We start from the raw sequence: 25660 nt of genomic DNA, 5'->3' as shown, positions 1-25660 counted from the left end.
CAAAATTCATCGTTTATCCAATGAACATCGTTCTTACAAAGTAACCTTTCTTCCATCTTGCTTTCGTGTACAAAGTGCACTTTCGTCTAACATTTGTACGAAAAAAGAGGCAGTAACAAAGGTAGTTTGGCCGTTCATCCAATATAAGCTGCATCACAAAATATTGTAAGTAATACGAAGAACTTACTCGATGTTTTTGTTAATGCAGTGACTATGATACGGGAAGCCAAGAGCATCACATTTCATTGAACTTGCTAGAAACACCGTACTGTCGTAATCTGTTTTCCATTTACTTCTCAAATCAAATGACGTATTCACAGACTTCCTCGTGGTACGATTGTAAAAAATGAATGAAATAATATTGTTTATTTGTGATATCAAATAACGTTCGGTATGACAAAAAGGTAAGGATATTGTATTATTCATGCGGACGAACTGGATTTACGAACATGAATAGGCCTAGACTAGGCCTATATAATATATCGATGTTTGTCTCACAACGTTAACAAATAACTTCAAAGTTTTTGCCAAGACACATATGATGCTATTCACAATATCATAAACGATCAACTGTTTTTGAACCGTTTGGACCATGATATTAAAATGGAAACGGTATTGATGAGTTCATAATTGAGGACGTTAGCATGTACAGCTGTTCAAAGTTCTACATAGTTCATTGAGTATATAACTGCATGCGCAGTAGATCTAGATCTCTTCATCAGTTTTGAGACTCCCTCAGAAAGTTGAAGCAGTCTCGTTTTTGTGAGACAAAATGCAACCATTTCATGATTGAGTGCTAGTGTGTGTGCACTCACTCAACTTTGGATTTTATATTTGATTGACGACTGCACCTATTTTGGTCAATATAAACAACTGTTGTTTTCTAATTAAGAGGAAAGGGAAAATGCAACGACCAGACCGGGACTTAAACTCTGGAGATGTGCATGCTCTAATCATTTGAGCTACCTGGCCACCAGTGTTCAGCACAGTCCAGTTCTGCTAAATTCCTCCCTCCTTCAACAGAGTCTTTGACCCCAAAAACACACATGAGCCCCCATACCACCTTTGTAGGCATTTTATATTTATATTATATTTGGGTCCCAAAAGTAACAGGAGTGTAAAAATGCAACGACAAGACAGGGACTCGAACGCAGGACCTCTTAACTCTGGACAGACACTATACGTCTGGGCATCAATGTTCAGCCTAGCCTGAGTTTTCTCTGGCCCTGTCACCATGTCTGGTATAGGGCCAGAGCACACTAGTCTAGTACTACTATATGAAAACCTGGAATTGTCCGACACCGTTTGGTGTCGCTAAGATTTTGGTGCAAATACAATAAAATCAGGTGTGACATAACACCTACCTTACATATATTGATAAATGATATATTTATTTACCCAAGAACCCCATTTAGTCCCATCTAGGTGTTTTATTCCGTCCGTATAGACCCTCGCTTTACGCTAGTCAAAATTTCGTACTGTTGACCCGCCATTTTGTAAGTGACAGTACGACTAACCACCCGAATCGGAATGCAATAGACCGAAAAGACCACATATGCTTTGTTGTGTTTTTTAGCCCACCATCATCAGATGGTGGGCTATTCAAATCGCCCTGCGTCCGTGGTCCGTCCGTCCGTCCGTCCGTCCCTCCGTCCGTCCGTCCGTAAACAATTCTTGTTATCGCTAATCCTCAGAAAGTACTGAAGGGATCTTTCTCAAATTTCATATGTGGGTTCCCCTTGGTGCCTAGTTATGCATATTGCATTTTGAGACCAATCGGAAAACAACATGGCCGACAGGCAGCCATCTTGGATTTTGACAATTGAAGTTTGTTATTGCTATTTCTGAGAAAGTACTGAAGGGATCTTTCTCAAATTTCATATGTAGGCTTCCCTTGGTGCCTAGTTATGCATATTGCATTTTGAGACCAATCAGAAAACAACATGGCCGACAGGCAGCCATCTTGGATTTTGATAATTGAAGTTTGTTATCGCTATTTCTGAGAAAGTACTGAAGGGATCTTTCTCAAATTTCATATGTAGGCTTCCCTTGGTGCCTAGTTATGCATATTGCATTTTGAGACCAATCGGAAAACAACATGGCCGACAGGCAGCCATCTTGGATTTTGATAATTGAAGTTTGTTATCGCTATTTCTGAAAAAGTACTGAAGGGATCTTTCTCAAATTTCATATGTAGATTCCCCTTGGTGCCTAGTTATGCATATTGCATTTTGAGACCAATCGGAAAACAACATGGCAGACAGGCAGCCATCTTGGATTTTGACAATTGAAGTTTGTTATCGCTATTTCTCAGAAACTCATGAAGGGATCTTTCTGAAATTTCATATAAAGGTTCCTCTTGGTGCCTAGTTATGCATATTGCGTTTTGAGACCAATTGGAAAACAACATGGCCGACAGGCAGCCATCTTGGATTTTGACAATTGAAGTTTGTTATTGCTATTTCTGAGAAAGTACTGAAGGGATCTTTCTCAAATTTCATATGTAGGCTTCCCTTGGTGCCTAGTTATGCATATTGCATTTTGAGACCAATCGGAAAACAACATGGCCGACAGGCAGCCATCTTGGATTTTGATAATTGAAGTTTGTTATCGCTATTTCTGAGAAAGTACTGAAGGGATCTTTCTCAAATTTCATATGTAGGCTTCCCTTGGTGCCTAGTTATGCATATTGCATTTTGAGACCAATCGGAAAACAACATGGCCGACAGGCAGCCATCTTGGATTTTGATAATTGAAGTTTGTTATCGCTATTTCTGAAAAAGTACTGAAGGGATCTTTCTCAAATTTCATATGTAGATTCCCCTCGGTGCCTAGTTATGCATATTGCATTTTGAGACTAATCTGAAAACAACATGGCCGACAGGCAGCCATCTTGGATTTTGACAATTGAAGTTTGTTATCGCTATTTCTCAGAAACTCATGAAGGGATCTTTCTGAAATTTCATATAAAGGTTCCTCTTGGTGCCTAGTTATGCATATTGCGTTTTGAGACCAATTGGAAAACAACATGGCCGACAGGCAGCCATCTTGGATTTTGACAATTGAAGTTTGTTATCGCTATTTCTCAGATACTTATGAAGGGATCTTTCTGAAATTTCATATGTAGGTTTCCCTCGGTGCCTAGTTATGCATATTGCATTTTGAGACTAATCTGAAAACAACATGGCCGACAGGCAGCCATCTTGGATGTGCAAGAGTTATGCATATTGCATTTTGAGACCAGTCAGAAAACAACCTGGCTGACAGGCAGCCATCTTGGATTTTGATAATTGAAGTTTGTTATCGCTATTTCTGAGAAAGTACTGAAGGGATCTTTCTCAAATTTCATATGTAGGTTCCCCTTGGTCCCTGGTATTGCATTTTGGGACCAATCGGAAAACAACATGGCCGACAGACAGCCATTATGGCTAAATCTTAAATTTTATATATAGGTTCCCCTTGTTTGAAAAGTACTAGATCTAGAGGGCTGTTTCTGAATTTACACAGATTAGTAAGACTTAGAAGAAGGGAAAAGTAGAGAAAAGATCAATCTGACATGGAACCTATAAAGATCATTCAATGGTGGGCGCCAAGATCCCTCTGGGATCTCTTGTGACAATCGAAGTTTGTTATCGCTATTTCTCTGAAAGTAGTGAAAGGATCATTCTCAAATTTCATAAATAGGTTCCCCTTGGTGCCTGGTTATGCATATTACATTTTGAGACCTATCGGAAAACAACATGGTCGACAGGCAGCCATCTTAGATTTTGACAATTGAAGTTTGTTATCGCTATTTATCAGAAATCGCTGAAGGGATCTTTCTGAAATTTCAGTTGTAGGTTGCCCTCTGTGCCTAGTTATGCATATTGGATTTTGAGACCAGTCAGAAAACAACCTGCCCGACAGGCAGTCATCTTGTATTTTGACAATTGAAGTTTGTTATCGCTATTTTACAGAAGGTACTGAAGGGATCTTTCTGAAATTTCATATGTAGGTTCCCCTTGGTCCCTGGTGTTGCATTTTGGGACCAATCCGAAAATAACAGACAGCCATTATCGCTAAATCTTAAATTTTATGTATAGGTTACCGTTGTTTGAAAAGCACTAGAGGGCTGTTTCTGAATTTACACAGATTAGTAAGACTTAGAGGAAGGGAAAAGTAGAGAAAAGATCAATCTGACATGGAACCTATAAAGATCATTCAATGGTGGGCGCCAAGATCCCTCTGGGATCTCTTGTCTTCTTGCATAGTTTAAATTAAGAAAACTAAGCTATTATTTCCCAAAACCTGTTATATCGAATTCAAAAATTCATTATTTATAAATTATAAGGGGTAAAATATATAAAAAATAAATGTATTTTTTCCTTTTTGCTCCATCGCACACTGATTAGGGTAATTAGTCCGCCGCCACCTACATAGTTAGCAATATGGCATCGAGTCAAGTATGAAATTTTGACTAGCGTAAAGCGAGGGTCTATACAGACGGAATAAAACACCTAGATGGTACTAAATGGGTGTTCTGGGGTAAATAAATATCTCATTTATCCATATATGTAAGGTAGGTGTTATGTCACACCCGATTTTATTGTATTTGCACCAAATTCTTAGCGACACCAAACGGTGTCAGATAATACCATGTTTTCATATAGTAGTGCGCTCTGGCCCTACACCAGACATAATGTCAGGGCCAGAGGAAACTCGGGCTATGTTCAGCCTATAGCTAGTCAATTTCCACTACAGTTTAAAAATATTTCATTTTGTCTGATTTTCACTGACTTATAACTTCTGAAATCATAGTCCATGTTTCCTATGGCCTTGACACCATGTAGGGCCAGAACGCACTGCTTTATATGAAAATGTGCGACACCATTTAAATTTGGTTGTGCTAGGATTTTGGTGCAAACACAATAAAATTGGCCTTGACGTAACACCTACCATACATATATGGATGAATAAGATATTTATTTACCCCAGAACACCCATTTAGTCTGATGTCAGTGCTCTATTTCGTCCATATAGACCCCTGGCTTTACGTTGGTCAAAATTTTACTCCTGACTCGTTGCCATATTGCTAACTATGTAGGTCGCAGGCGACCTAATTACCCTATCAGTGCACGATTGAGCAGAAAAAAAATCCATTAATTTCTATATCAGTTTATCACTTATAATTTGTAAATAATGTATTCTTATGTTAATTATAACAGGTTTTGGAAAATGATAGCTTTGTTTTCTTGGTTTAAACTATGTAAGAAGCAAAAACACAATAGATGATATTTGGTCTTTTCGGTCCATTGCTTCCCCAATTCAGTTGGTTAAGTTGCACTGTCACTTACAAAATGACGGGTCATGATCAACAGTGTTAAAGTTTTACTAGCGTATACCTAAAGCGAGGGTCTATATGGACAGAATAGCTAGAACACTGATATCAAACTAAACAGGTGTTTTGGGTAAAATAAATATCTCATTTATCTACATAGTAAGGTAGGTGTTATGTCACAAACAATTTTTTTGTGTTAACACCAAAATCTTAGTGACACCAAATGGTGTTGGAAAATTCCATATTTTCATAGAGTAGTGCGCTTTGGCCCTATACTAGACATGGTGTGAGGGCCAGAGGAAACTGGGGCTACTGAAATCACTGCTTTTTGGAAGGTCATACTGGGGATTTGTCAAAACTAAACAATTAGCTAAAAAATTAAAACCCATAAGTCTAACATCCTCTCTGTCCAAATTTAAGCATTTGATGGAACCTATAGATGTGCCAGAATTAACATATAAAGTAAAATGAATTGACAAATACATTTAAAGACTATATGTACAATAACTTTGTATTGATAAAACTACTTTACCTGTAAATGTTTTATGTTGGTGGGGGAAAGAATTTTTAAAAACAATTTGAATGTTTTTGAGTATCTACTAGGAAAAGAATGTTTAAATTATACTTTTGGTAAAAGACACTGATACTTGATTTATCAGTGATTATACTTGACTGTATACAGTATGGAAAGAGTACAAGTTTTTTTTTCTATTTTCAGATAATTGAAAAGATGTTTCTGTGGGACTGGTTTGCAGGAATATTAAATTATTTAGGTGAATATAAACTTTTATTTTTTCCAACACTAATCCAAAGAAGTGGTGTATGTTGTTATATGTGTATATAAAATGTTATCTATGAATTGTGAAATGACTTGAATGTTAATGGATTGGACATTGGTTATCCAACAGATGTATTGCAAATATTTTATTTGGGATTAAACTAAAACCAATTTCTTGCAAAAGTAGAACCCAGGAGTCATTTAAAAGTTTGAAATTAATTGTAAGGGTTGAACTACTTGTAGATGATTTGGCTACAAAATGATCAACCAAAGTGTGCTGTATTTGTAGGGTTCAGAGCAAAACACATTAGTTAATTTATAGTAATCATTGGTCTATCCATCAACAAACCAATGCTTTATCCAGTTTAATCCTCAATGGAAAATACTGAAAGCTAGATAAATATTATTGATTTGAGATCATGATCATCATAAAATGTTATTTGTAAGTACATTTTTACCTTTAAGGGATGGTACCATACATTTTCCATATACAGTAATACAATGTACATTTAGATCACAAAATCTTAACCTAAAACTTTTTGAAAGCATATTGTGGACAAGGCCTCGAATTTTGTCATGAAAACACCAGAAATATGTAATTGTTTAATGTTATGTATTCTTTGAATTAAATTGCTGGAAGTACTCAATGAATATGAAAAAAACATATCTAGTATATATATACGGTATATATAAACATTATGTATGGTTACATGTATAAAACTAGGACTGACAAGAAAGTCAGGGAAACTGCTGTTTCTTGGCCTGGATAATGCTGGGAAAACCACGCTTTTGAGCGTGCTCAAAGAAGGTCATTTAATTCAGCCAGTCCCTACTCTCCACCCCAGTGAGTATTCCGTGTGACTAGTCCAGCATCATGGCTCGGAGCATGGAGAGCTTGTGTAACAATGTACAGTGTCGTGAGGCAGACAACATATTTGAGACTACTAGCTATAGATCAAGATCTAGACCATTAAGGAAAACATTGGTATTCTCACCACAATATTTATAGCATATCTTATTTGATCTAGATCTAATGTAGGTAACAGTAAGTCATCAAAAAACAGGGATGTAATTCCAAATTTTTATTTTTTTATTTTGGAAAAATAAATTATTTCTAATTTATCAATATGAAATTGATTGAAACTTAGTTTCTTATTTTATCAAAACAGAACTGTAGTTATCTAATATAATTATTTACCTCTCTGGAACAGATATGTTTGTCTGTAGTACTTAGCTCATGGCATTGTGCAATACATGTTTTGTTCTCCGGATTTGCAAAAACAGCATGCTGTTGCTGTGGTTCACTGTCAGTTCACAGTTGCTGATTTATATATAAATGCATGGTCTTTTGTCGTTGTAGGTTTATATAAAAAGTCGGGTAAGCTTGTGTTCCTGGGACTTGATAATGCTGGAAAGACAACATTACTACACATGCTCAAAGATGACAGAATGGCCCAGCACGTTCCCACATTGCACCCAAGTAAGCATGGCAGTGTCCTCATGGAACCAGCTGTATTAAATGGAAAATCAGTATCATTGTTCCAATGATCAATACTTGGCCCACTGCCTCATATGATCCAAATATTGTTACTGTAGATTTAGATTCTCCAGACAGCATAACTTAGCTTAAGCTTGTCTCTTTGAAGAAGAGGGAGAGCTTATGTTGTCACTGCGGGGGATCCGTTGTTGGCGTTAGTTTTCTGATTTAAACATTAGAGGTGCAAGTGTTAAAAGACATAATGATATTTGGTCTTATGGTCCCTGCAGGATTGTGCTATCTCAACTCGACATGTTGAAGTTGAGCTGAAAGGTTTTTGGGAAAAAATCTGCTTTTTGACATGTTTTGGACTTAAAATTTGTATGTGAACACAAACTTTAAGTTTTTGATGCAAGTGTTGAAAGGCATTTATAATACATCACTTTATAATTGTACTAGGGTAGAGTAGGTTGAGTAAAACAAATTGATTAGTTATATATTGACAAACATTTGTGAGACAATCTATGCTGTTCTACAACAGCTCTTGTTGTCATGCATATGGCAACTAGTCTACTATTCAAATAAATTGTTGTATTTTTATTGTCTAAACAGAAATGGTTTTACATCTCATCAATTTTAAATTGATGTATGAACTTGAGATATAAAGTGTATATTAATTTAGCTTTATATACATTAAATTGTACTTAATGAAATCTAGATCAAATACACCTTACATATAAGAATTTAAGTTGACAAGAGTTATAAAAACAATATTAATATGAACAATTTATTTAGATTAATTAAACCTGCCCATTTTGTCAGGAGAATGGCAAGGAAAATGATAGTTTGATATCACATTCAGATGCAAATGAAGCTTAAAGAGTTAGATACGAGTAGCTTGATGGCATGTAGTGTGTACCTGTATAGTATATAGTCGAGTATGAAGCAGGTTATTCTCCCATGTACTGTATATACTTACTCCTATGTCGCTGTATATATAGGACACTAATCAACTAACCATATCTCAAATTTTACCTTTTTGACTTGTTTATGGTATAGCTTAAATACATTTGTACAATAGCTTTAACTACTTCATTCCTTTGATTATTTTAACATCATGCATGAGAATGATTCTTTTTTGAGTTTTCCCTTGCGGTATTGTCAAGCGTGTGCTGTATGTCTTTTAAGTTATGGACTTTATAATATTCCGTTTGACATCAGAAATGAGGAACACAACAAAAATTGATTTGTATAAATGGAAGTTCTTATACTGGGTAATCAGATTGTGCAGCGTTTATATTGATACAAGCAGTATTCCATGACTGATTTGCTTGGTGTGATGCATGTAACTATTCAGATAAGAGATATAACTATGTCTGTATACAGGTTGTATAAAAATAAAATGAAGAAAAGTCTTTGCAAAGGATTAATTTATGAAAAATAAAACAAAAACCAAGATTTATTTGGTTTTTTGCATAATTCAAATATATGAGTGGACTAAATGATACTTTCTTAAAATTGATGCATATATTTGGCTGGCTGGACTTGTACTGCAGTCTATATATAGGTGTGTTAAGATAACATACAAATGCTTTAGTGCCTTGCCTTCTATATCCTTGTTGGTATGCAGTGTAATGAGTAAAAAATATTTATATTGTCAGCAGCATGACCATTGAAACATACTACCTTAAAGCAGAAATGTTAGATATGATAAAAAAGGTGCTATGTAAGTGTACATTGGATCCTGCCATTGATAATCAATACTGCAGTCATAAAGTTATCTATTAAATACATAATGTAGTGAAAAATGGCAATGCAGCAGTAAAATTACCATCAAATACTAAAAGTTTCATTGCTGGGATATTGTCTTCTCTCATATTGTTACAATCAGTCTATTTCATTTGCAAAGTAGACAATATATTCCCTTTTATAAGAAATATATATCAACCATAGCCTATTCATAAAATGAAGTTACAGATGTGTATATTGACAAAGAAACACCTGTTGCATGTATTAAGCTTATATGTAGGTAGGTCTTATCGTAAGTAGAATGTATAACAATTCAATAGATTTATATACCTGTGAAGGTTAATGTTGATATTGTTTGTCACTATTGTATATGCATTTGATGAAGTTTTTAAAAACTCCTTTCACCTAGATGATTCCCTGATCAGATGTGGTAGATATAAAAGGTATGGGGCCACCTGTCTGATCACATGGGGTTTTCTCTAGGTACTCCGGTTTCCTCCCACAATACAAGTTGAAATAAATTGATTCACAATTGTTGTAAAATAAATATAGTTTACATTACTATAAATCTATCTCACCTGGATGGTATTGGGATTAGGGTATACAAATTGGCTGGTTTATAGCATTTTATAGGTTAGTTAGTAGATTGGACACCTGAAATGATAACTTAAGCATGTAATTTTTATGCACAAAACATGTACGGAGTTTTACATATACATGTATATGTATGTTTATGTGAATATTTTGAAAATATATATATATATTCAATCATTATAGTCGAGTATATCTTCTTTTTTTTTGCAGCATCAGAAGAATTGTCAATGGGTGGCATGAGGTTCACAACATTTGACCTTGGTGGCCATCAGCAAGGTAACACATTAATTAAATATTTACCGACTCTAGTCTTAGCAACTACATGTACCATTCCATTATCTAAGCTACAATAAATCCACTGTATTGCCAATAGATATTGTATATATCGTGTTAGTGCATCAGAAAAGTTCTTCTGATTATGGGAATATTCCAACTAATAAGTTTAGGTTGCCTCCCCTGGCTTATATAATTGCATTGTAAGTTGACAATTGCGTTTAATACTGCAAAATTATGATGATCATCACTGAAGCAACAAAAGGTTGCTGTAAATGTTACAAATACAAAAAAAAATGTATGAAGTAATCGCTTACTGTCTATTAATTGTAAAATTAAAACTGTTTGAATTTCCATATTGTATAAAACATTGATCAGATCTAGACCTGACAGGTAGTAGTGCGGTACAGATAATCAGAAACATAGCCTAAACCTTTAACACTGTAACACAGATTTATATCATTCTCACTTCTCGGAAATTTCAGTATACATGTGCCCCCTGCTAACAAAGGCAGGAACTCAACATATTTACCGATATTGCTTTGTGAAAATCTTGGCTTACTCGTTTCGTTTTAAAAGTTTAATTCAATGAACTGTATGGCATTTTGTTTATTGTTCAATTGTATGTGTTCTGATGAATTGTATGGGTTTCTTCTAGCTCGACGTGTGTGGAAAGACTACTTCCCAGCAGTAGATGGCATTGTTTTCCTTGTGGATGTGTGCGACAAAGAAAGATTTGCAGAAGCAAAAGCAGAATTAGATGTACGTCTTGGGATCAAGAGATTGTGTTTTATATGTGACCATGCTACATTGTCCTTAAAGTGTGTTTATATATGACCATGCTACATTGTCCTTAAAGTGTGTATTGTTTGCAATACAGCTCATGTCAAAACCTTACATAAATGCTATCTATTTCAAGCTCACGAGTAACCAAGAGCTTATGCTGTCACCCCGACGTCGGCATTGGCGTCCCACCCCAAAACGTTTTTGGAAGTTTGAAAGTTTTTGGAAAGCTTGTTAGTCCAAAAGTATACACCTCATGCCCTTCTAATTTGGTTTATACATTCATTATAGGTCTAGGAGTGATGTTATGACAAATTTGTGATTTTTTTCGCATTTTACCATTTTGTGGACTTAACTTTTTTGACACCAAAACCCACTTTAAAGATTTTGAATGCATAATGTGATTGCTGCCGCCGGTGAGCTATCACAATCATTGATTGCACTTGTTTATGCCCTTGCCATGACATATATTGTTACCCATATCCATCCATTCCGATCCAAATGATATGTAACTAGCTTAACTCAGGAACTGCTGAAGTGATCCTCACTAAACTGTGTTTCGAGGTGTCATGTGGCAGCAGGGGCATTTATGTCTTACAGACATTTTCTATGGAAAGCCGGTACAACATGCTTAGTACTTTTTGCGGTATGCTTTATGGGAATTTCTTTATGCAAAATTTTAATGCAAAAATCCTTTGAAATTGAGCATAATCAAACCAAACGAATAAGCTGTAAACAAAGCAATCACTGTTTGCTTCAAAGTCGATATTTTCCATCTTTTAGCTCTAGAAAGCATTCGCATAAAGCAATTAGCATATTATATCATTTCCCATTTAACAATAAGCATTTCACATTTAAAAATTAGCATTTTGCATTTAGCAATAACTGTTTGGCATTAAGCAGAAATGATCATTGCTTATTACAAAATGTTGTTTTGTAAAATAACCTAATACAGTTGGCCTAAGTTGAAATGCTGAATACTCTCCAGCTGCTCTGGACCAACTGTCTTTTAGCTTTGAAGCAAATCATTGGTGGGTTTTTTTCTGTTTCTAGTATTGTTATCCTCAATTTATCATCTGATACCCACAGTTGAACTCAAGTTTTTTTCAATTTGCATTAATCAAATAGCATAAAGCATTTGGCATTTAGCAGCAAACATTTAGCATAAAGCATTTCATATTAAACATGTCATACCGGCTTTGCATAAGATTCTTACTTTTTGTTTTTAAACAAGTGACAACTTCTACAGAACCACAGGGTCGAGGGTAATAAGGATTGGTATACAGTTTATACAGTGCAACATCCAAAAACCGAACCTTCTACAAACCGAACACCTCTGAATACCGAACAAATTGTCATTGTACGGAATTGGTCCATCTTTATTATGGTATTAAAAAACTTCCAAATACTGATCACTCTGAATTCCGAACACCAGACCGATTTTGTGTCCGGTTCCTGTTAAAATATACCAAAAATTACTTCTAAACTGGCCTTTCCTGAGCGATAATGATAATGACAGGCCAGTCAAACATGAAACAACACCTGTGACGGGTATTGTGTGAAGCCTTATTGTCTAAGACCTAGTATACATGATTTGTACAGGTATCCAATATATACCCCAAGGGGACATTATGACGGTAGACCTAGTGTATAATCAACACGACAATTATGAAACAATGCCACACTTCATTGAAGCACAGCAGTTTGTTTATCTTCTCAATGCAAGTAGAGCTAGAACCCGATCGCGAGTTTCGCATCTTATTCAAATGAGGCCCAAATGGGGTTGTTTTTGCATGGTTGTAAATGAAGCCCGTGATGTTTTTTTTATTCTTTTTCTTTTTCTTATTTGTCTTTCTTATATAATCTGCAATATTCATATTATTCAGACAAACCAAATTGTCTATGTACGTACCTGGCGGTTTGTAATCAAGTACATTGTAATAAAACATCGTCCCGACCAATTATATCCGGAATTCGACCGGTCATTTTTCGATCAAATTCTCCAAACCAAACCCTCTGTAAACCGAACAAATATCCCTGTCCCATGCTTGTTCGGTTTATAGAGGTTCCACTGTAGTTTACTGCACCTATCATATTGGTTAAAAAGATTACAAGACTTTTGTGGGAAAGCTACCAATATTCAAGTACATATCTTCAGTCACTTTCATGTTAATATCAACCAGCTAGCCTATGGGGGTATGTTAAAATGTCCCTTTAGTAAATCTTGAGACTTGACTGTACTTAATATGTAGCTTGTTGTTCCATTATCACAAGCACTATAATCATCAAACTTGTTTCATAGCTAGTGTATATAAGCATCTCAGCACATCGTTTCTATTTCAATAATAGTCTATACTTGAAAGTTGATTAGGCTTTGTAAACTATTTAAACAATATTTAATTTTTCTGTTAAGCTGGAGGTTCAGCTTAATTTCTCTGTAAGTACATGTGTTGTCATGACCATATCTGGAATATACTTATATCTATGCATGGCCTTCCCTACACACAGTCTCCTCCACACTCTACCACACTTTTAATTGACTTTGAGAAGAGGGGATACATAAGACATATCATCGCATGAAATTCTTGTTGAGATGTATGGTAATGTGATCTGATGATGCCATCAATGCTGTTCTTTGATTAAAAAAGTATATGCAACATTTCTTGATCAAGATTATATAGGAATTAACATAGCTTACATATTAACATAAGTTGTATTGTATTTTCAGAGTTTATTAACAGATGAACAGGTAGCTCACGCCCCTGTACTTGTCCTGGGAAACAAGATTGACAAAGCTGGTGCTGCCAGTGAGGATGAAATCAGGCACTGGTTTGGTCTTCATGGCCAGACAACAGGCAAGGTGTGTACTTTGATTGATCATTTGCTTGTGTGATACTACTGGATGTCTGGCTCATCTGTCTGGCGCGTAACTCAAACAAGTATCATTTCTACAGACAGTTACCAAGGAGTTAAATCGTACTGACCGGGCACCAGTGCTTACACCTGGGCGTCAATGAATTTTACACCTGGGCAATAATAATTCCTGTAGAAAATGCACACGGAAGACAGGAAGGAAAAACGGTTGATGTTTTTTTTCTCTTTTTTTTTGGATATGTTAATACAGTCCTTCAATAACCTGATCACAGAACAATATGACCCTTTTCGACCCTTTAAAGAGGCCTGTCCGTGAATGACCTGTAACGTGTCGATCGGGTAGAATAAAACCCTTCCATCTAAAAATAAGCCTCTGTCTGTTTATTTTAAAAACTATTCGAAATAACTTGATTGAACATCTTTTAATATGGTAATCATAAAGGAAAAAATCTGAATATATAAAACACTCATCAAAGAAGCCAATTCTGGTAATATCCACATTATCACAACCTCAGCAAAATCCGGGCCTGGGTGTAAAGCTCAAAAGCGTCTTTGGTGTCAAAGGTGTAAAATACGGAATTGTCTCAAAATTCCTATTCAATTAATACCAATCAATCCAACAAGATTTGATAATGTCAAAATATATAATATAGATAAACTGTGAGATTTGTGGCCATGACAGTCGCAGATTTTGCTAAACATGTTACATAATTCGTGGATTGGGACATCTTTGGTCATACCCACCCCAACTATAGACGACTTAGCAAAAATTGAGAAGTATTTTCATTGTCTGTTATCCTTGCAAATTATAGCCAATTTATTATATTGTTCCGTGGTCGGGTTATTGTCCTTGAAGGAATGCATTATCAGATCAAAAAAAGAAAAAATACCTCAACTGTTGTTTCAAACCCTTCTTTCGTGCTTATTAGTCCCCTGCCGTTTGAAAAACGAGGGGGACTATAGGTTTACCCTCCGTCCGTCTGTCCGTGCGTCCGTCTGTCTCTGTCACGCAATAGTTGTCCGGACAACTCCTCCTAAAGTACTACTCCGATCTTAACGAAACTTGGTATACATGATCAGTATAACATGTAGTTGTGCATCCCACATTTGTTTTTTTCGAAAAAAACATTTTTCAAAAAAAAATGGGAAATGAATAGGTGCACTTCTAGCTCAGGCAGGGGACATTGTATTGCTGTTGCAGTACTATCCATCCTTGTTTTCTATAGAAATTATCGTTGCCCAGGTGTGAAATTCATCGACACTATGTCAGTACGATTGAACCAAGTGGTTACTACATAGAGGAAAGCACATCTATTTAATACGATTTCATGTATGTGTGATTGTGCATCACTTAAAATCTTTATAACTTCTCCAATTGATATATGAGTTAATTTACAGTCAAATTGGAATAAATTTGATAATATATCAGATGTATTTTCTTTTCACTTTTCAGAAAGAGTGATTTTCGGGATAAAAATCACATATTTAGGTGAATTTTGAGAATTACTGATTTTGTGAAATTTGATACTTGTTTTGCAATGCATCAATATATATTTACACATGTCTATAATGTATACAGGGTGCTTCCATACTATTCAGTTGAGGTGTTTTTTGGTCGTTATGGAAAAATACTGAGCTTCTAGTGAGTTTTAGAGTTTGCTTAAAACTTAATATACTGACCAAGTGGGACAGGGAGAACACAGTTATTGTTCATTTTGAAAAAGAAAGACCTTTGGAATAAGTTCTTTGAAATGTTCTTTAGTAAACAAGCCAGTGATTTTCAATATTTGATTACCTAAAATGGCAGCAACATATTTTACAGGGTACAGTTGCAAGAAAAGAGCTTCCTGGCCGTCCGATGGAGCTGTTTATGTGTTCAGTACTGAAGCGACAGGGATATGGTGAAGGATTCAGGTGGCTGGCACAGTATATCAATTAAGAAAAACACTCTTTAGGACAGTTTTTTTAGTTTTATTGCTCTGGATGGATATAAGTATGAAAAGAAACCAACTTCTGCATGTATTCTTGATGCACTGTATGGTAGCAACCTGGATGATACAGGGACCCGTTTTCTACCACCTGTATGGCGTTACATGTGTATGATATAGGTAGAGGTTTGGTGTGAAGTGTGTATGAATGTTGTACTAATGTTATGGGTGACATATTCTCATTTTTTTCTGGCTTTTTCCAAAATATTTCAAACCTACAGCATTTTTCTGGTTTTTTTTTCCGTTTTTTTTTTTACCAAATTATAATTTTAGTTTCTTGATATTTTTGTTGGACTGTGCATTCATCCTTAACCTGACATATTTTGTCATTTTCTCAAATGTAAAAGGGGTTTCAGCAGATTGAGTATGACAGGATTTTGAACCAAACAGGTTTTGATAAGGGAAAATGTAAAAATGAAGTTAGGCGGGGCATTTCCTGTAGAACTTGATTGTGTGTTAGGTTGTGGTTTAATGTCGGAAGTCAGGAGTGTTTAACATTACATCTCGAGTACCATTTTGCCATGTTATTAATGTTCTGGGGATGCATTAACATCTGTAAATAAAAACAATGTCATCAAGAATACATAAGATTCACTTGTAAAGATTTGGTAGGTAAACATATTTGCCATTTAAGTGTTAAAAAGTATTTTACATCGGATATATACTAGTATTGCTTCTAAAACGTTTCTACTGATTTTTTTTCTTTTGTGATTTGTTATCAATGACATGTTGTTATTACAGTGATATATATTTAACAAGATATGTTAGTATAACCAGCTTCTGCAAAGATCATTTTCATGGTTTCCTAGATCTATCATTGCATTCTCAATGGTGATTAAGGTATAGCCTTTGATATTCATAAAAATAACATCTTCATAGATTTGTTGTTGTTGATGTATTTGAATTTTTTGGAGAATTGCAAATTGTATATGGAAACTTTGCAGACTTATTTTGTCAAGCTTGTCTCCCCAAATGGTACAGATGGAATTATTGTAGTAAACAAAATGTAAAGATTATATTTGAAGGAGATTCACTCAAATGTCAGTAAATTCAATTGTAATGAGGAATTCATCTTAAAGTCTTTATTAGTGACAACCGACAGTATGCAGGGATCTCATACCCTAGTTACCTCCCTTGTGTACACTATCTTATTTGTCAACTTTTGTGATGAATTTGGTGATTATAATTTTGTTTCACAATTGACTAACTGTGACTTTATTTGTTTTCCATGGGTATATATTTTTGGTTAATCATTCTTTGAAATGTTAAATCTGCTCTACCTGTTCAGAATGTACCATTCAACAGTACATTGATTAACCCAATAAAATATTTTTTTTTGTAAAACATATTTTACTTGCACCATCGATAAAAAGATCATTTATTATATAGCATCAATAACTTAAGGTGCATATTTAACAGGCGATTTGCATTAATATGTGACCAAATAAATTAACAGATATAAAACCTTGTCAGCCACTAAGCATCATGTTGGACAGATCTGAGTGCTTAAAAGTAATTTTGTGTCTTTATTTAAATTTTGATTCCACCATGTATAACAATAGCTGGTTTGGTTTCATGATGTTGGTGGTGGGCGGTACCTCCTCACCATTCTTTATTTGTAATGATTAATTATGTTACACAGCCGGCCATTAAGGTTATGTTACTATCACTGTGTTGCATACAATCTGTTTGAATGACAAGACGTGAATAAAGTAATTTGTAATAAAGGAAATAAGTGTTAATTATTTTCATTGCAAATAATTATGACAAAATCAGTTGATGAATAAACAAATCAACAAGACTTATACAAAATGGAATTACTTCAATAATTGGAAGTTGAACAGGTGCTAGGATTTGGAAAGAATACTACCAAGGTACTTTTTCGTATGGAAGTAAAATGAATGCGGGACGTTAGACCTGCATTGCGTTTGTGGTCGATCTATGCATCACCTTGATATTATTTTTCACAAAGATTTACAAAATTTCAGAGTATATAGCATTTCTGTTTACAACAATCTTAAACATCTTTAAAGTATATGTAGAGTCATTTCCCTTTTTTCAGGACATGCATTGCAATATATAGTAGGCAGAAACATTTTAATACTTGACGGTGCTCTCTATGCTAAGACCGGGACATTGTAATACATCCGTGTCGGCCGTCATGTCGATGTTACAATTATTAGCTCACCGGTTACAAGTAACCAGCGTCAGTGTCCCACCCCAAAACTTTTAAAGTTTTTGGAGTAAGTTTTTGGAAAGATTGTAAGTCCAAAAGTATACACCTCATGCCCTTCCTAGTTGGTTTATACATTCATTAGAGGTCTACGAGTGGTGTTATGGCAAAATCATGCAGAAAAAAATTGGCATTTTGGCATTTTACTATTTAGTGGACTTACTTTTTTTGACACAAAAACTCACTTTAAAGATTTTGCGGGTTAGTTTTGGAAAGCTTGTATGTCCACACCCTTCTTATTTGGTTTATACTTCCATTAGAGGTCTAGGAGTGATATTATGTGACATACAATTTCAAAATGACATGCTTATACATACATAAAAAACTAGAACTGTCGCCAGGATGGCTGACTAATACCCCCGCAATCTGCACGAGTCAATGGTGAATTGGAACTGTTAATTAGAGGCTAACTAAGATAACCCAGTAAAATAGTGACCAGTTGCCATAGCAACCAATATTTTGAAGGAAAAAAAGTGGCATGCACATCTACACATGGTCCTCTATATTTGTGTAAAGTTTCATTGAAATCAGCCCTTCGGTGTAGGAGGAGTTGTCCGGACAAACTTAAAGTTATGGTTCTTATCAGAAAACCTGTTTATAGTGACCAGTTGCCATAGCAACCATAATTTTGAAAAAAAGTGGCATGCACATCTACACATGGTCCTCTATATTTGTGAGAAGTTTCATTGAAATCGGCCCTTCGGTTTAGGAGGAGTTGTCCGGACAAACTTAAAGTTATGGTTCTTAGAAAACCTGTTTATAGTGACCAGTTGCCATAGCAACCATAATTTTGAAAGAAAAAAAGTGGCATGCACATCTACACATGGTCCTCTATATTTGTGTGAAGTTTCATTGAAATCAGCCCTTCGGTTTAGGAGGAGTTGTCCGGACAAACTTAAAGTTATGGTTCTTATCAGAAAACCTGTTTATAGTGACCAGTTGCCATAGCAACCATAATTTTGTAAAAAAAAGAAAGTGGCATGCACATCTACACATAGTCCTCTATATTTGTGTGAAGTTTCGTTGAAATCGGCCCTTCGGTTTAGGAAGAGTTGTCCGGACAAACTTAAAGTTATGGTTCTTATCAGAAAACCAGTTTATAGTGACCAGTTGCCATAGCAACCATAATTTTGTAAAAAAAAAAAGAAAGAAAGTGGCATGCACATCTGCACATGGTCCTCTGTATTTGTATGAAGTTTCATTGAAATCGGCCCTTCGGTTTAGGAGGAGTTGTCCGGCCAACTTTAAAGTTATGGTTCTTATTGGAAAACCTGTTTATAGTGAACAGTTGCCATAGCAACCATAATTTTGAAAAAAGTGGTATGCACATCTACACATGGTCCTCTGTATTTGTGTGAAGTTTAATTGAAATCGGCCCTTCGGTTTAGGAGGGCTGTCCGGGCAAACTTAAAGTTATGGTTCTTATCAGAAAACCTGTTTATAGTGACCAGTTGCCATAGCAACCATAATTTTGAAAAAAAAGTGGCATGCACATCTACACATGTTCCTATATATTTGGGTGAAGTTTCATTGAAATTGGCCCTTCGGTTTAGGAGGAGTTGTCCGGACAAACTTAAAGTTATGGTTCTTATCAGAAAACCTGTTTATAGTGACCAGTTGCCATAGCAACCATAATTTTGAAGGGAAAAAAAGTGGCATGCACATCTACACATGGTCCTCTATATTTGTGAGAAGTTTCATTGAAATTGGTCATTCAGTTTAGGAGGAGTTGTCCGGACAAAATGCGTCTACAGACAGACAGACGGACGGACGGACAGACACACTGATTCCTGTTTACCCCCCTAACTTCGTTGCGGGGGTATAATGAATGCAAAGTGTGATTGCTGCCGCCGGTGAGCTTTCGCAATCATTGATTGCACCTGTTGTTTATTTGTAATACTCAGCCGTGCTCTCAATGTTAGAAAGGGACATTGGATTACTTGTAATACTCTGCCGTGGATTACTTGGAATACTCAGCCGTGCTCTCAATGTTAGGTGGGGCCATTGGATTACTTGTAATACTCTGCCGTGCTTTCGATGTTAGGTGGGGCCATTGGATTACTTGTAATACTCAGCCGTGCTCTCAATGTTAGGAAGGGACATTGGATTACTTGTAATACTTAGCCTTGCTCTCGATGTTAGGTAGGGACATTGTCTTACTTGTAATACTCGGCCTTTCTCTCGATGTTAGTTTTAGGGGCCGCGGCGGCCGAGTGGTTAAGGTGTCCCGACACAATATCACTGGCCCTCCACTTCTGGGTTGCGAGTTCGAAACCTACGTGGGGCAGTTGCCAGGTACTGACCGTAGGCCGGTGGTTTTTCTCCGGGTACTCCGGCTTTCCTCCACCTCCAAAACCTGGCACGTCCTTAAATGACCCTGGCTGTTAATAGGACGTTAAACAAAAACAAACCAAACCAAACATTGTAAAAAACCGTAGTGCAATAATAGTCCTAAGGCCAGATCGTTTGAAAATGGGTACAGCTATGACTTCAAATATAACATGGGTATTATGTTATCATTTAATGTATACATCCCCGTAAATGGACGTTGACAAAACAAACACTCATATACGTTATTAGATAAAACAAAAAATACACTCATTTCTTCGTTTGTACGCGCCATTTTGTGCGTAGTCTTCACAACACTTATTTGTCTGTATGTAAGCGTCCTACCAAGTACGGTTTTTTAGCTCACCTGGACCGAAGGTCCGGTGAGCTTATGCCATGGTGCAGCGTCCGTCGTCTGGCGTCCGTCGTCCATCCTTGGCAGAAGGGGATCAGATTTTGCATAAATGGTGACTCTGACCCCCAAGGGGCCTGAGGGGCGGGGCCCAATAGGGGAAATTGAGGCAATTCCTTTAAATCGCTACTAGTCATAAAGTTATGAATGGATTTGGTCCCAATTTGGTCAGAAACATCCTTTGGGGAAGGGGAACAGATTTTGCATAAATGGTGACTCTGACCCCCAAGGGGCCAAAGGGGTGGGGCCTAATGGGGAAATAGAGGTAATTCCTTCAAATCGCTACTAGTCATAAAGTTATGAATGGATTTGAACCCGATTTGGTCAGAAACATACTTTGGGGAAGGGAAACAGATTTTGCATAAATGGTTACTCTGACTCCCAAGGGGCCTGAGAGGCGGGGCCTAATGGGGAAATAGAGGTAATTCCTTCAAATCGCTACTAGTCATAAAGTTATGAATGGATTTGAACCCAATTTAGTCAGAAACATCCTTCGGGGAAGGGGATCAGATTTTGCATAAATGGTGACTCTGACCCCCAAGGGGCCTGAGGGGCGGGGCCCAATAGGGGAAATTAAGGCAATTCCTTTAAATCGCTACTAGTCATAAAGTTATGAATGGATTTGAACCCAATTTGGTCAGAAACATCCTTTGGGGAAGGGGAACAGATTTTGCATAAATGGTTACTCTGACCCCCAAGGGGCCAAAGGGGCGGGGCCCATTAGGGGAAATAGAGGTAATTCCTTCAAATCGCTACTAGTCATAAAGTTATGAATGGATTTGAACCCAATTTGGTCAGAAACATCCTTCAGGGAAGGGGATCAGATTTTGCATAAATGGTTACTCTGACCCCCAAGGGGCCAAAGGGGCGGGGCCTAATGGGGAAATAGAGGTAATTCCTTTAAATCGCTACTAGTCATAAAGTTATGAATGAATTTGAACCCAATTTGGTCGGAAACATTCTTGGGGGATGGGGAATAGATTTTGCATAAATGGTGACTCTGACCCCTAAGGGGCCAAAGGGGCGGGGCCTAATGGGGAAATAGAGGTAATTCCTTCAAATCGCTACTAGTCATAAAGTTATGAATGGATTTGAACCCAATTTGGTCAGAAACATTCTTATGTGAAGGGGATCAGATTTTGCATAAATGGTTACTCTGACCCCCAAAAGACCAAAGGGGCGGGGCCTAATGGGGAAACAGAGGTAATATCTTTAAATCTCTACTAGTCATAAAGTTATGAAAGGATTTGAAGCCAATTTGGTCAAAAACATCATTGGAGGAAGGGGAACAGATTTTGCATAAATGGTGACTCTGATCCCTGAGGGCCAAATTAAAGGGGAGCATGGCCCCATATGGGAAATAGAGGTAATTCCTTTAAATCGCTACTAGTCATAAAGTTATGAATGGTTTTTAACACAATTTAGTAAGAAACATCCTTTGGGAAAGGGGAACAGATTTTGCATAAATGGTGACTCTGACCCCCAAGGGGCCAAAGGGGCGGGGCCTAATGGGGAAATAGAGGTAATTCCTTCAAATCGCTACTAGTCATAAAGTTATGAATGGATTTATACCCAAATTGGTCAGAAACATTCTTATGTGAAGGGGAACAGATTTTGCATAAATGGTGACTCTGACCCCCGAGGGGCCAAAGAGGCGGGGCCCCATATGGGAAATAGAGGTAATTCCTTTAAATCGCTACTAGTCATAAAGTTATGAATGGATTTGAACCCAATTTAATAAGAAACATCCTTTGGGGAAGGGGAACAGAATTTGCATAAATGGTGCCTCTGACCCCGAGGGGCCAAAGGGGCGGGGCCCCATATGGGAAATAGAGGTAATTCCTTTAAATCGCTACTAGTCATAAATTTATGAATGGATTTGAACCCAATTTAGTAAGAAACATTCTTTGGGGAAGGGGAAAAGATTTTGCATAAATTGTGACTCTGACCCCGAAGGGGCCAAAGGGGCGGGCCTAATGGGGAAATAGAGGTAATTCCTTAAAATCGCTACGTGTCATAAAGTTATGAATGGATTTGAACCCAATTTGGTAAGAAACATTCTTGGGGGAAGGGGAACAGATTTTGCATAAATGGTGACTCTGACCCCCGAGGGACAAAAGTGGCGGGGCCCCATATGGGAAATAGAGGTAATTCCTTTAAATCACTACTAGTCATAAAGTTATAAATGCATGTTGTAAACTCAGAGAGTCTGGACTTCATTATTTCTTTAAAGCAGTTGGGATCCCCATGCTATAACCATAAATAGCATTGTTTGAGGTTAACAAACAAAAGGAATTGAACATGAACATTATTTTGACATTTGGTCAAATCCAACCAGGTGAGCGATACAGGCCCCATGGGCCTCTTGTTTTGTATCGAAACCTATAACAAATCTTCAGTAATATGTCTGGAGGATACAATTACCATTTATAGTAGCCCAGGGCATTTTCTCACAGTATTTACCCATTTTATGACTATCAGGCCTTTGGACTATTAGGTTTTGACGACCTGGTTGTCTTTTGGTGTAATTTTTATTTGTATAGATATATTTGTTCAAATATAACATTGATCTATGCACCCTGCTCTGGTCCAACAAATCAACCTATGTAATACACATCATTTTAGCCGATACCGGGTAATTTACCTCAATATAATGACCTTATCTTATCATTGACATTTGACCCAAAATATTGACCGCGTTCTATATAGCATGATAAAGAAGTGTTAATAAATAGTGGTTGTTTACCTCCACTCGGACCACGGCCTAGCAACGATATACATGTAATAAAAATGAAAAATTATAAGAATCATATGAGAGTACATAACCTTATACTTTTTATTCTTATCCCATAGATATCATTGCTAGCTCCTGATCCCAGCAACAGAGAGGAAGATGTTAACACTATTAATTGTTGTAATTTATAAACTTAATTTGTTTATGAAATGTTTGTCTTGTTTATCACCCTGGATTTCTGTTTTTAGCCACCCACGCCACACTGAAAGCTCGAAATTTTCGAACATGATGGACACTTGTTGGACGAACGAATGTATAGGGGTTTCAGAAAAACACACGCACACATCGTCCTAGAAAATACAAGCATAACCGTTTTTTTTAACGAACTGACCTGTACCTCGATCGTTATGTATCTTGTTTTTTTATGCTTAAAATGAAAAGGTGTGTCAATGCTTAGCATAAGTTTAGACAACATAGCCGAGTACACCGTATCTGATGTACATGTACCGCCGTGGCTTGTCGAAACACCTCATACTAACCTGAATTGCTCTGCATGAGAAGGCAAAGTCCAGTGCATTACCCGATGAACACAAATCCTCCTTTCTCGAGTTCATTGCAGATTTCCCCGATCATGTTCAGATCTACACTGATGTCTCAAAAGATGGTAAGAATTTGTCAGCAGCATGCTTCACCGACCACCATTGTTCTTCAATCCGTTTACCAGACGGTGCCTTCTATTTTCTCTGCGGAAGCATATATGCCATCGGTTTGGCCCTCGACCATATAAACACCGCATTAAGAAGGCAATACTTTTTCTGATTGTCTGTCCTTCAGAATTGCTTCATGATGCAAACTCTTAGATTTTGTAAAAGATTTGTTCTCTTAACAGTAATACTACAGCTATCGTGAAATATATCAAAGTTCGATTTCATGTTCATTAATGAACATTACATGTATCAGTTTATTTCAATATTGGTGAACAGTTTATGGAATACAAACTCAGGTTGAAGAAAAGAAGTCATCCCCTTTTCCCACTCTGTAAAAACTGACTGACGGAGCTACGATACATGGACCTCAATCGTTAGTACATCTGAAGGGTATGATTCGACCTCCACTCGGCACGAAAAATGTGTCTCAAGAAGATGATACCGCGGAATCTGGTCCTTTGCTGTGATGCTGTATCCTTGGGCTACAAGAGGAGATCCTAGCACCAACACCGACTATTCTAGCGGTAATACACCTAACTAACAATTTAGTTCCCAGGACCTTGGTACACATTAAATGGTCTAACGGTGTCTGAGGTGGTTAATTTTGTGTGTTTATCTTTATCAGGATCTAGCATGACAGCCCCTGACAACAGTACCCTTGTTTTACTCAATAAAATAGTTCCCTGGACCTTGGATACACATTGTCGTGTCCTAACGGTGTCTGTGGTGGTTAAGAATATTTTGGTAAAAAAGGTATTGACATTCATGACGAGAAGTGTTTTATTTATATCTTAATGTGAATACAAAATTACTTTTCAGCAATCATTATGTTTCTATTAACAAATAGGTGATTTATATAGATAACGACATGGACAAGTAAATACTACAGATTCTACTCTAGCGACACATCAAACTCATTTCTGATAGATGATATTGACCACATAGATAAATATACCAGGTATATCCACAGTTATATCGTCAACAGTAACAAAACTAGCCATCAATACACTATACATTATCACAATGACGATCCCGTGACTATACTAAGTACACATGTACAACACTTATGGATGTATGTGTGGTTGAAGTTCAGGTCACCGATTTAACTTTATCAAATGTGTATATTTGCATATCAAGCAGTACAGAGGTACACTTCATGTATGGCTCATTTTAAACAAGAACGGCATTTCCGTATATCATTTCGTAAAACTTAAGGGACTTCTTCGCCGACAGTGTATATCCTTTTTTTTTTTTTACAAAAATGCATAAAATGACATCCACATTATAGAAATATATCTTAAAACAAGAGGCCCATGGGCTGTAATGGTCACTTGAAGTGTTAAAGTCTTTCATTTTAGCATATCCAACCTATGTGACCTTGGATTTAGGTTAAGGACATCCATTTAAACAAGC

The 25660-nt window shown here is 36.6% G+C and overlaps 1 protein-coding gene across 2 annotated transcripts; it reads left to right on the top strand.

The window, feature by feature from the left end:
* Positions 1–40: 40 nt before the first annotated feature.
* On the top strand, positions 41–17565 carry LOC117322748 (GTP-binding protein SAR1-like). Of its 2 annotated transcripts, none has more exons than XM_033877725.1 (7): positions 41–165; positions 6036–6090; positions 7456–7575; positions 10126–10191; positions 10847–10950; positions 13700–13831; positions 15668–17565. In XM_033877725.1, the coding sequence occupies exons 2-7, from the start codon at positions 6048–6050 to the stop codon at positions 15782–15784; spliced, it is 582 nt and encodes a 193-aa protein (XP_033733616.1). In that variant the 5' UTR covers positions 41–165; positions 6036–6047; the 3' UTR covers positions 15785–17565. The 2 variants fall into 2 exon arrangements, with proteins under 2 accessions (XP_033733616.1, XP_033733677.1); XM_033877786.1 differs by lacking the exon at positions 7456–7575 and adding an exon at positions 6820–6939 and having other exon boundaries at positions 58–165.
* Positions 17566–25660: the final 8095 nt, after the last annotated feature.

Source organism: Pecten maximus, chromosome 1 (genome assembly GCF_902652985.1).
Source record: "Pecten maximus chromosome 1, xPecMax1.1, whole genome shotgun sequence".
NCBI classification, from domain to species: Eukaryota; Metazoa; Mollusca; class Bivalvia; order Pectinida; family Pectinidae; genus Pecten; species Pecten maximus.
Note: the sequence above shows the minus strand (reverse complement) of the source record. Positions and strands in the feature narration are given on the sequence as shown.

What these genes read in the sequence shown, in the direction of transcription:
- LOC117322748 (XM_033877725.1), top strand. Translation starts at nt 6,048, where the DNA reads ATGTTTCTGTGGGACTGGTTTGCAGGAATATTAAATTATTTAG. An exon ending in CGTTCCCACATTGCACCCAA is followed by an intron (nt 7,576 to 10,125) that starts GTAAGCATGGCA and finishes TTTTTTTTGCAG; the next exon opens with CATCAGAAGAATTGTCAATG. An exon ending in CCTTGGTGGCCATCAGCAAG is followed by an intron (nt 10,192 to 10,846) that starts GTAACACATTAA and finishes GGTTTCTTCTAG; the next exon opens with CTCGACGTGTGTGGAAAGAC.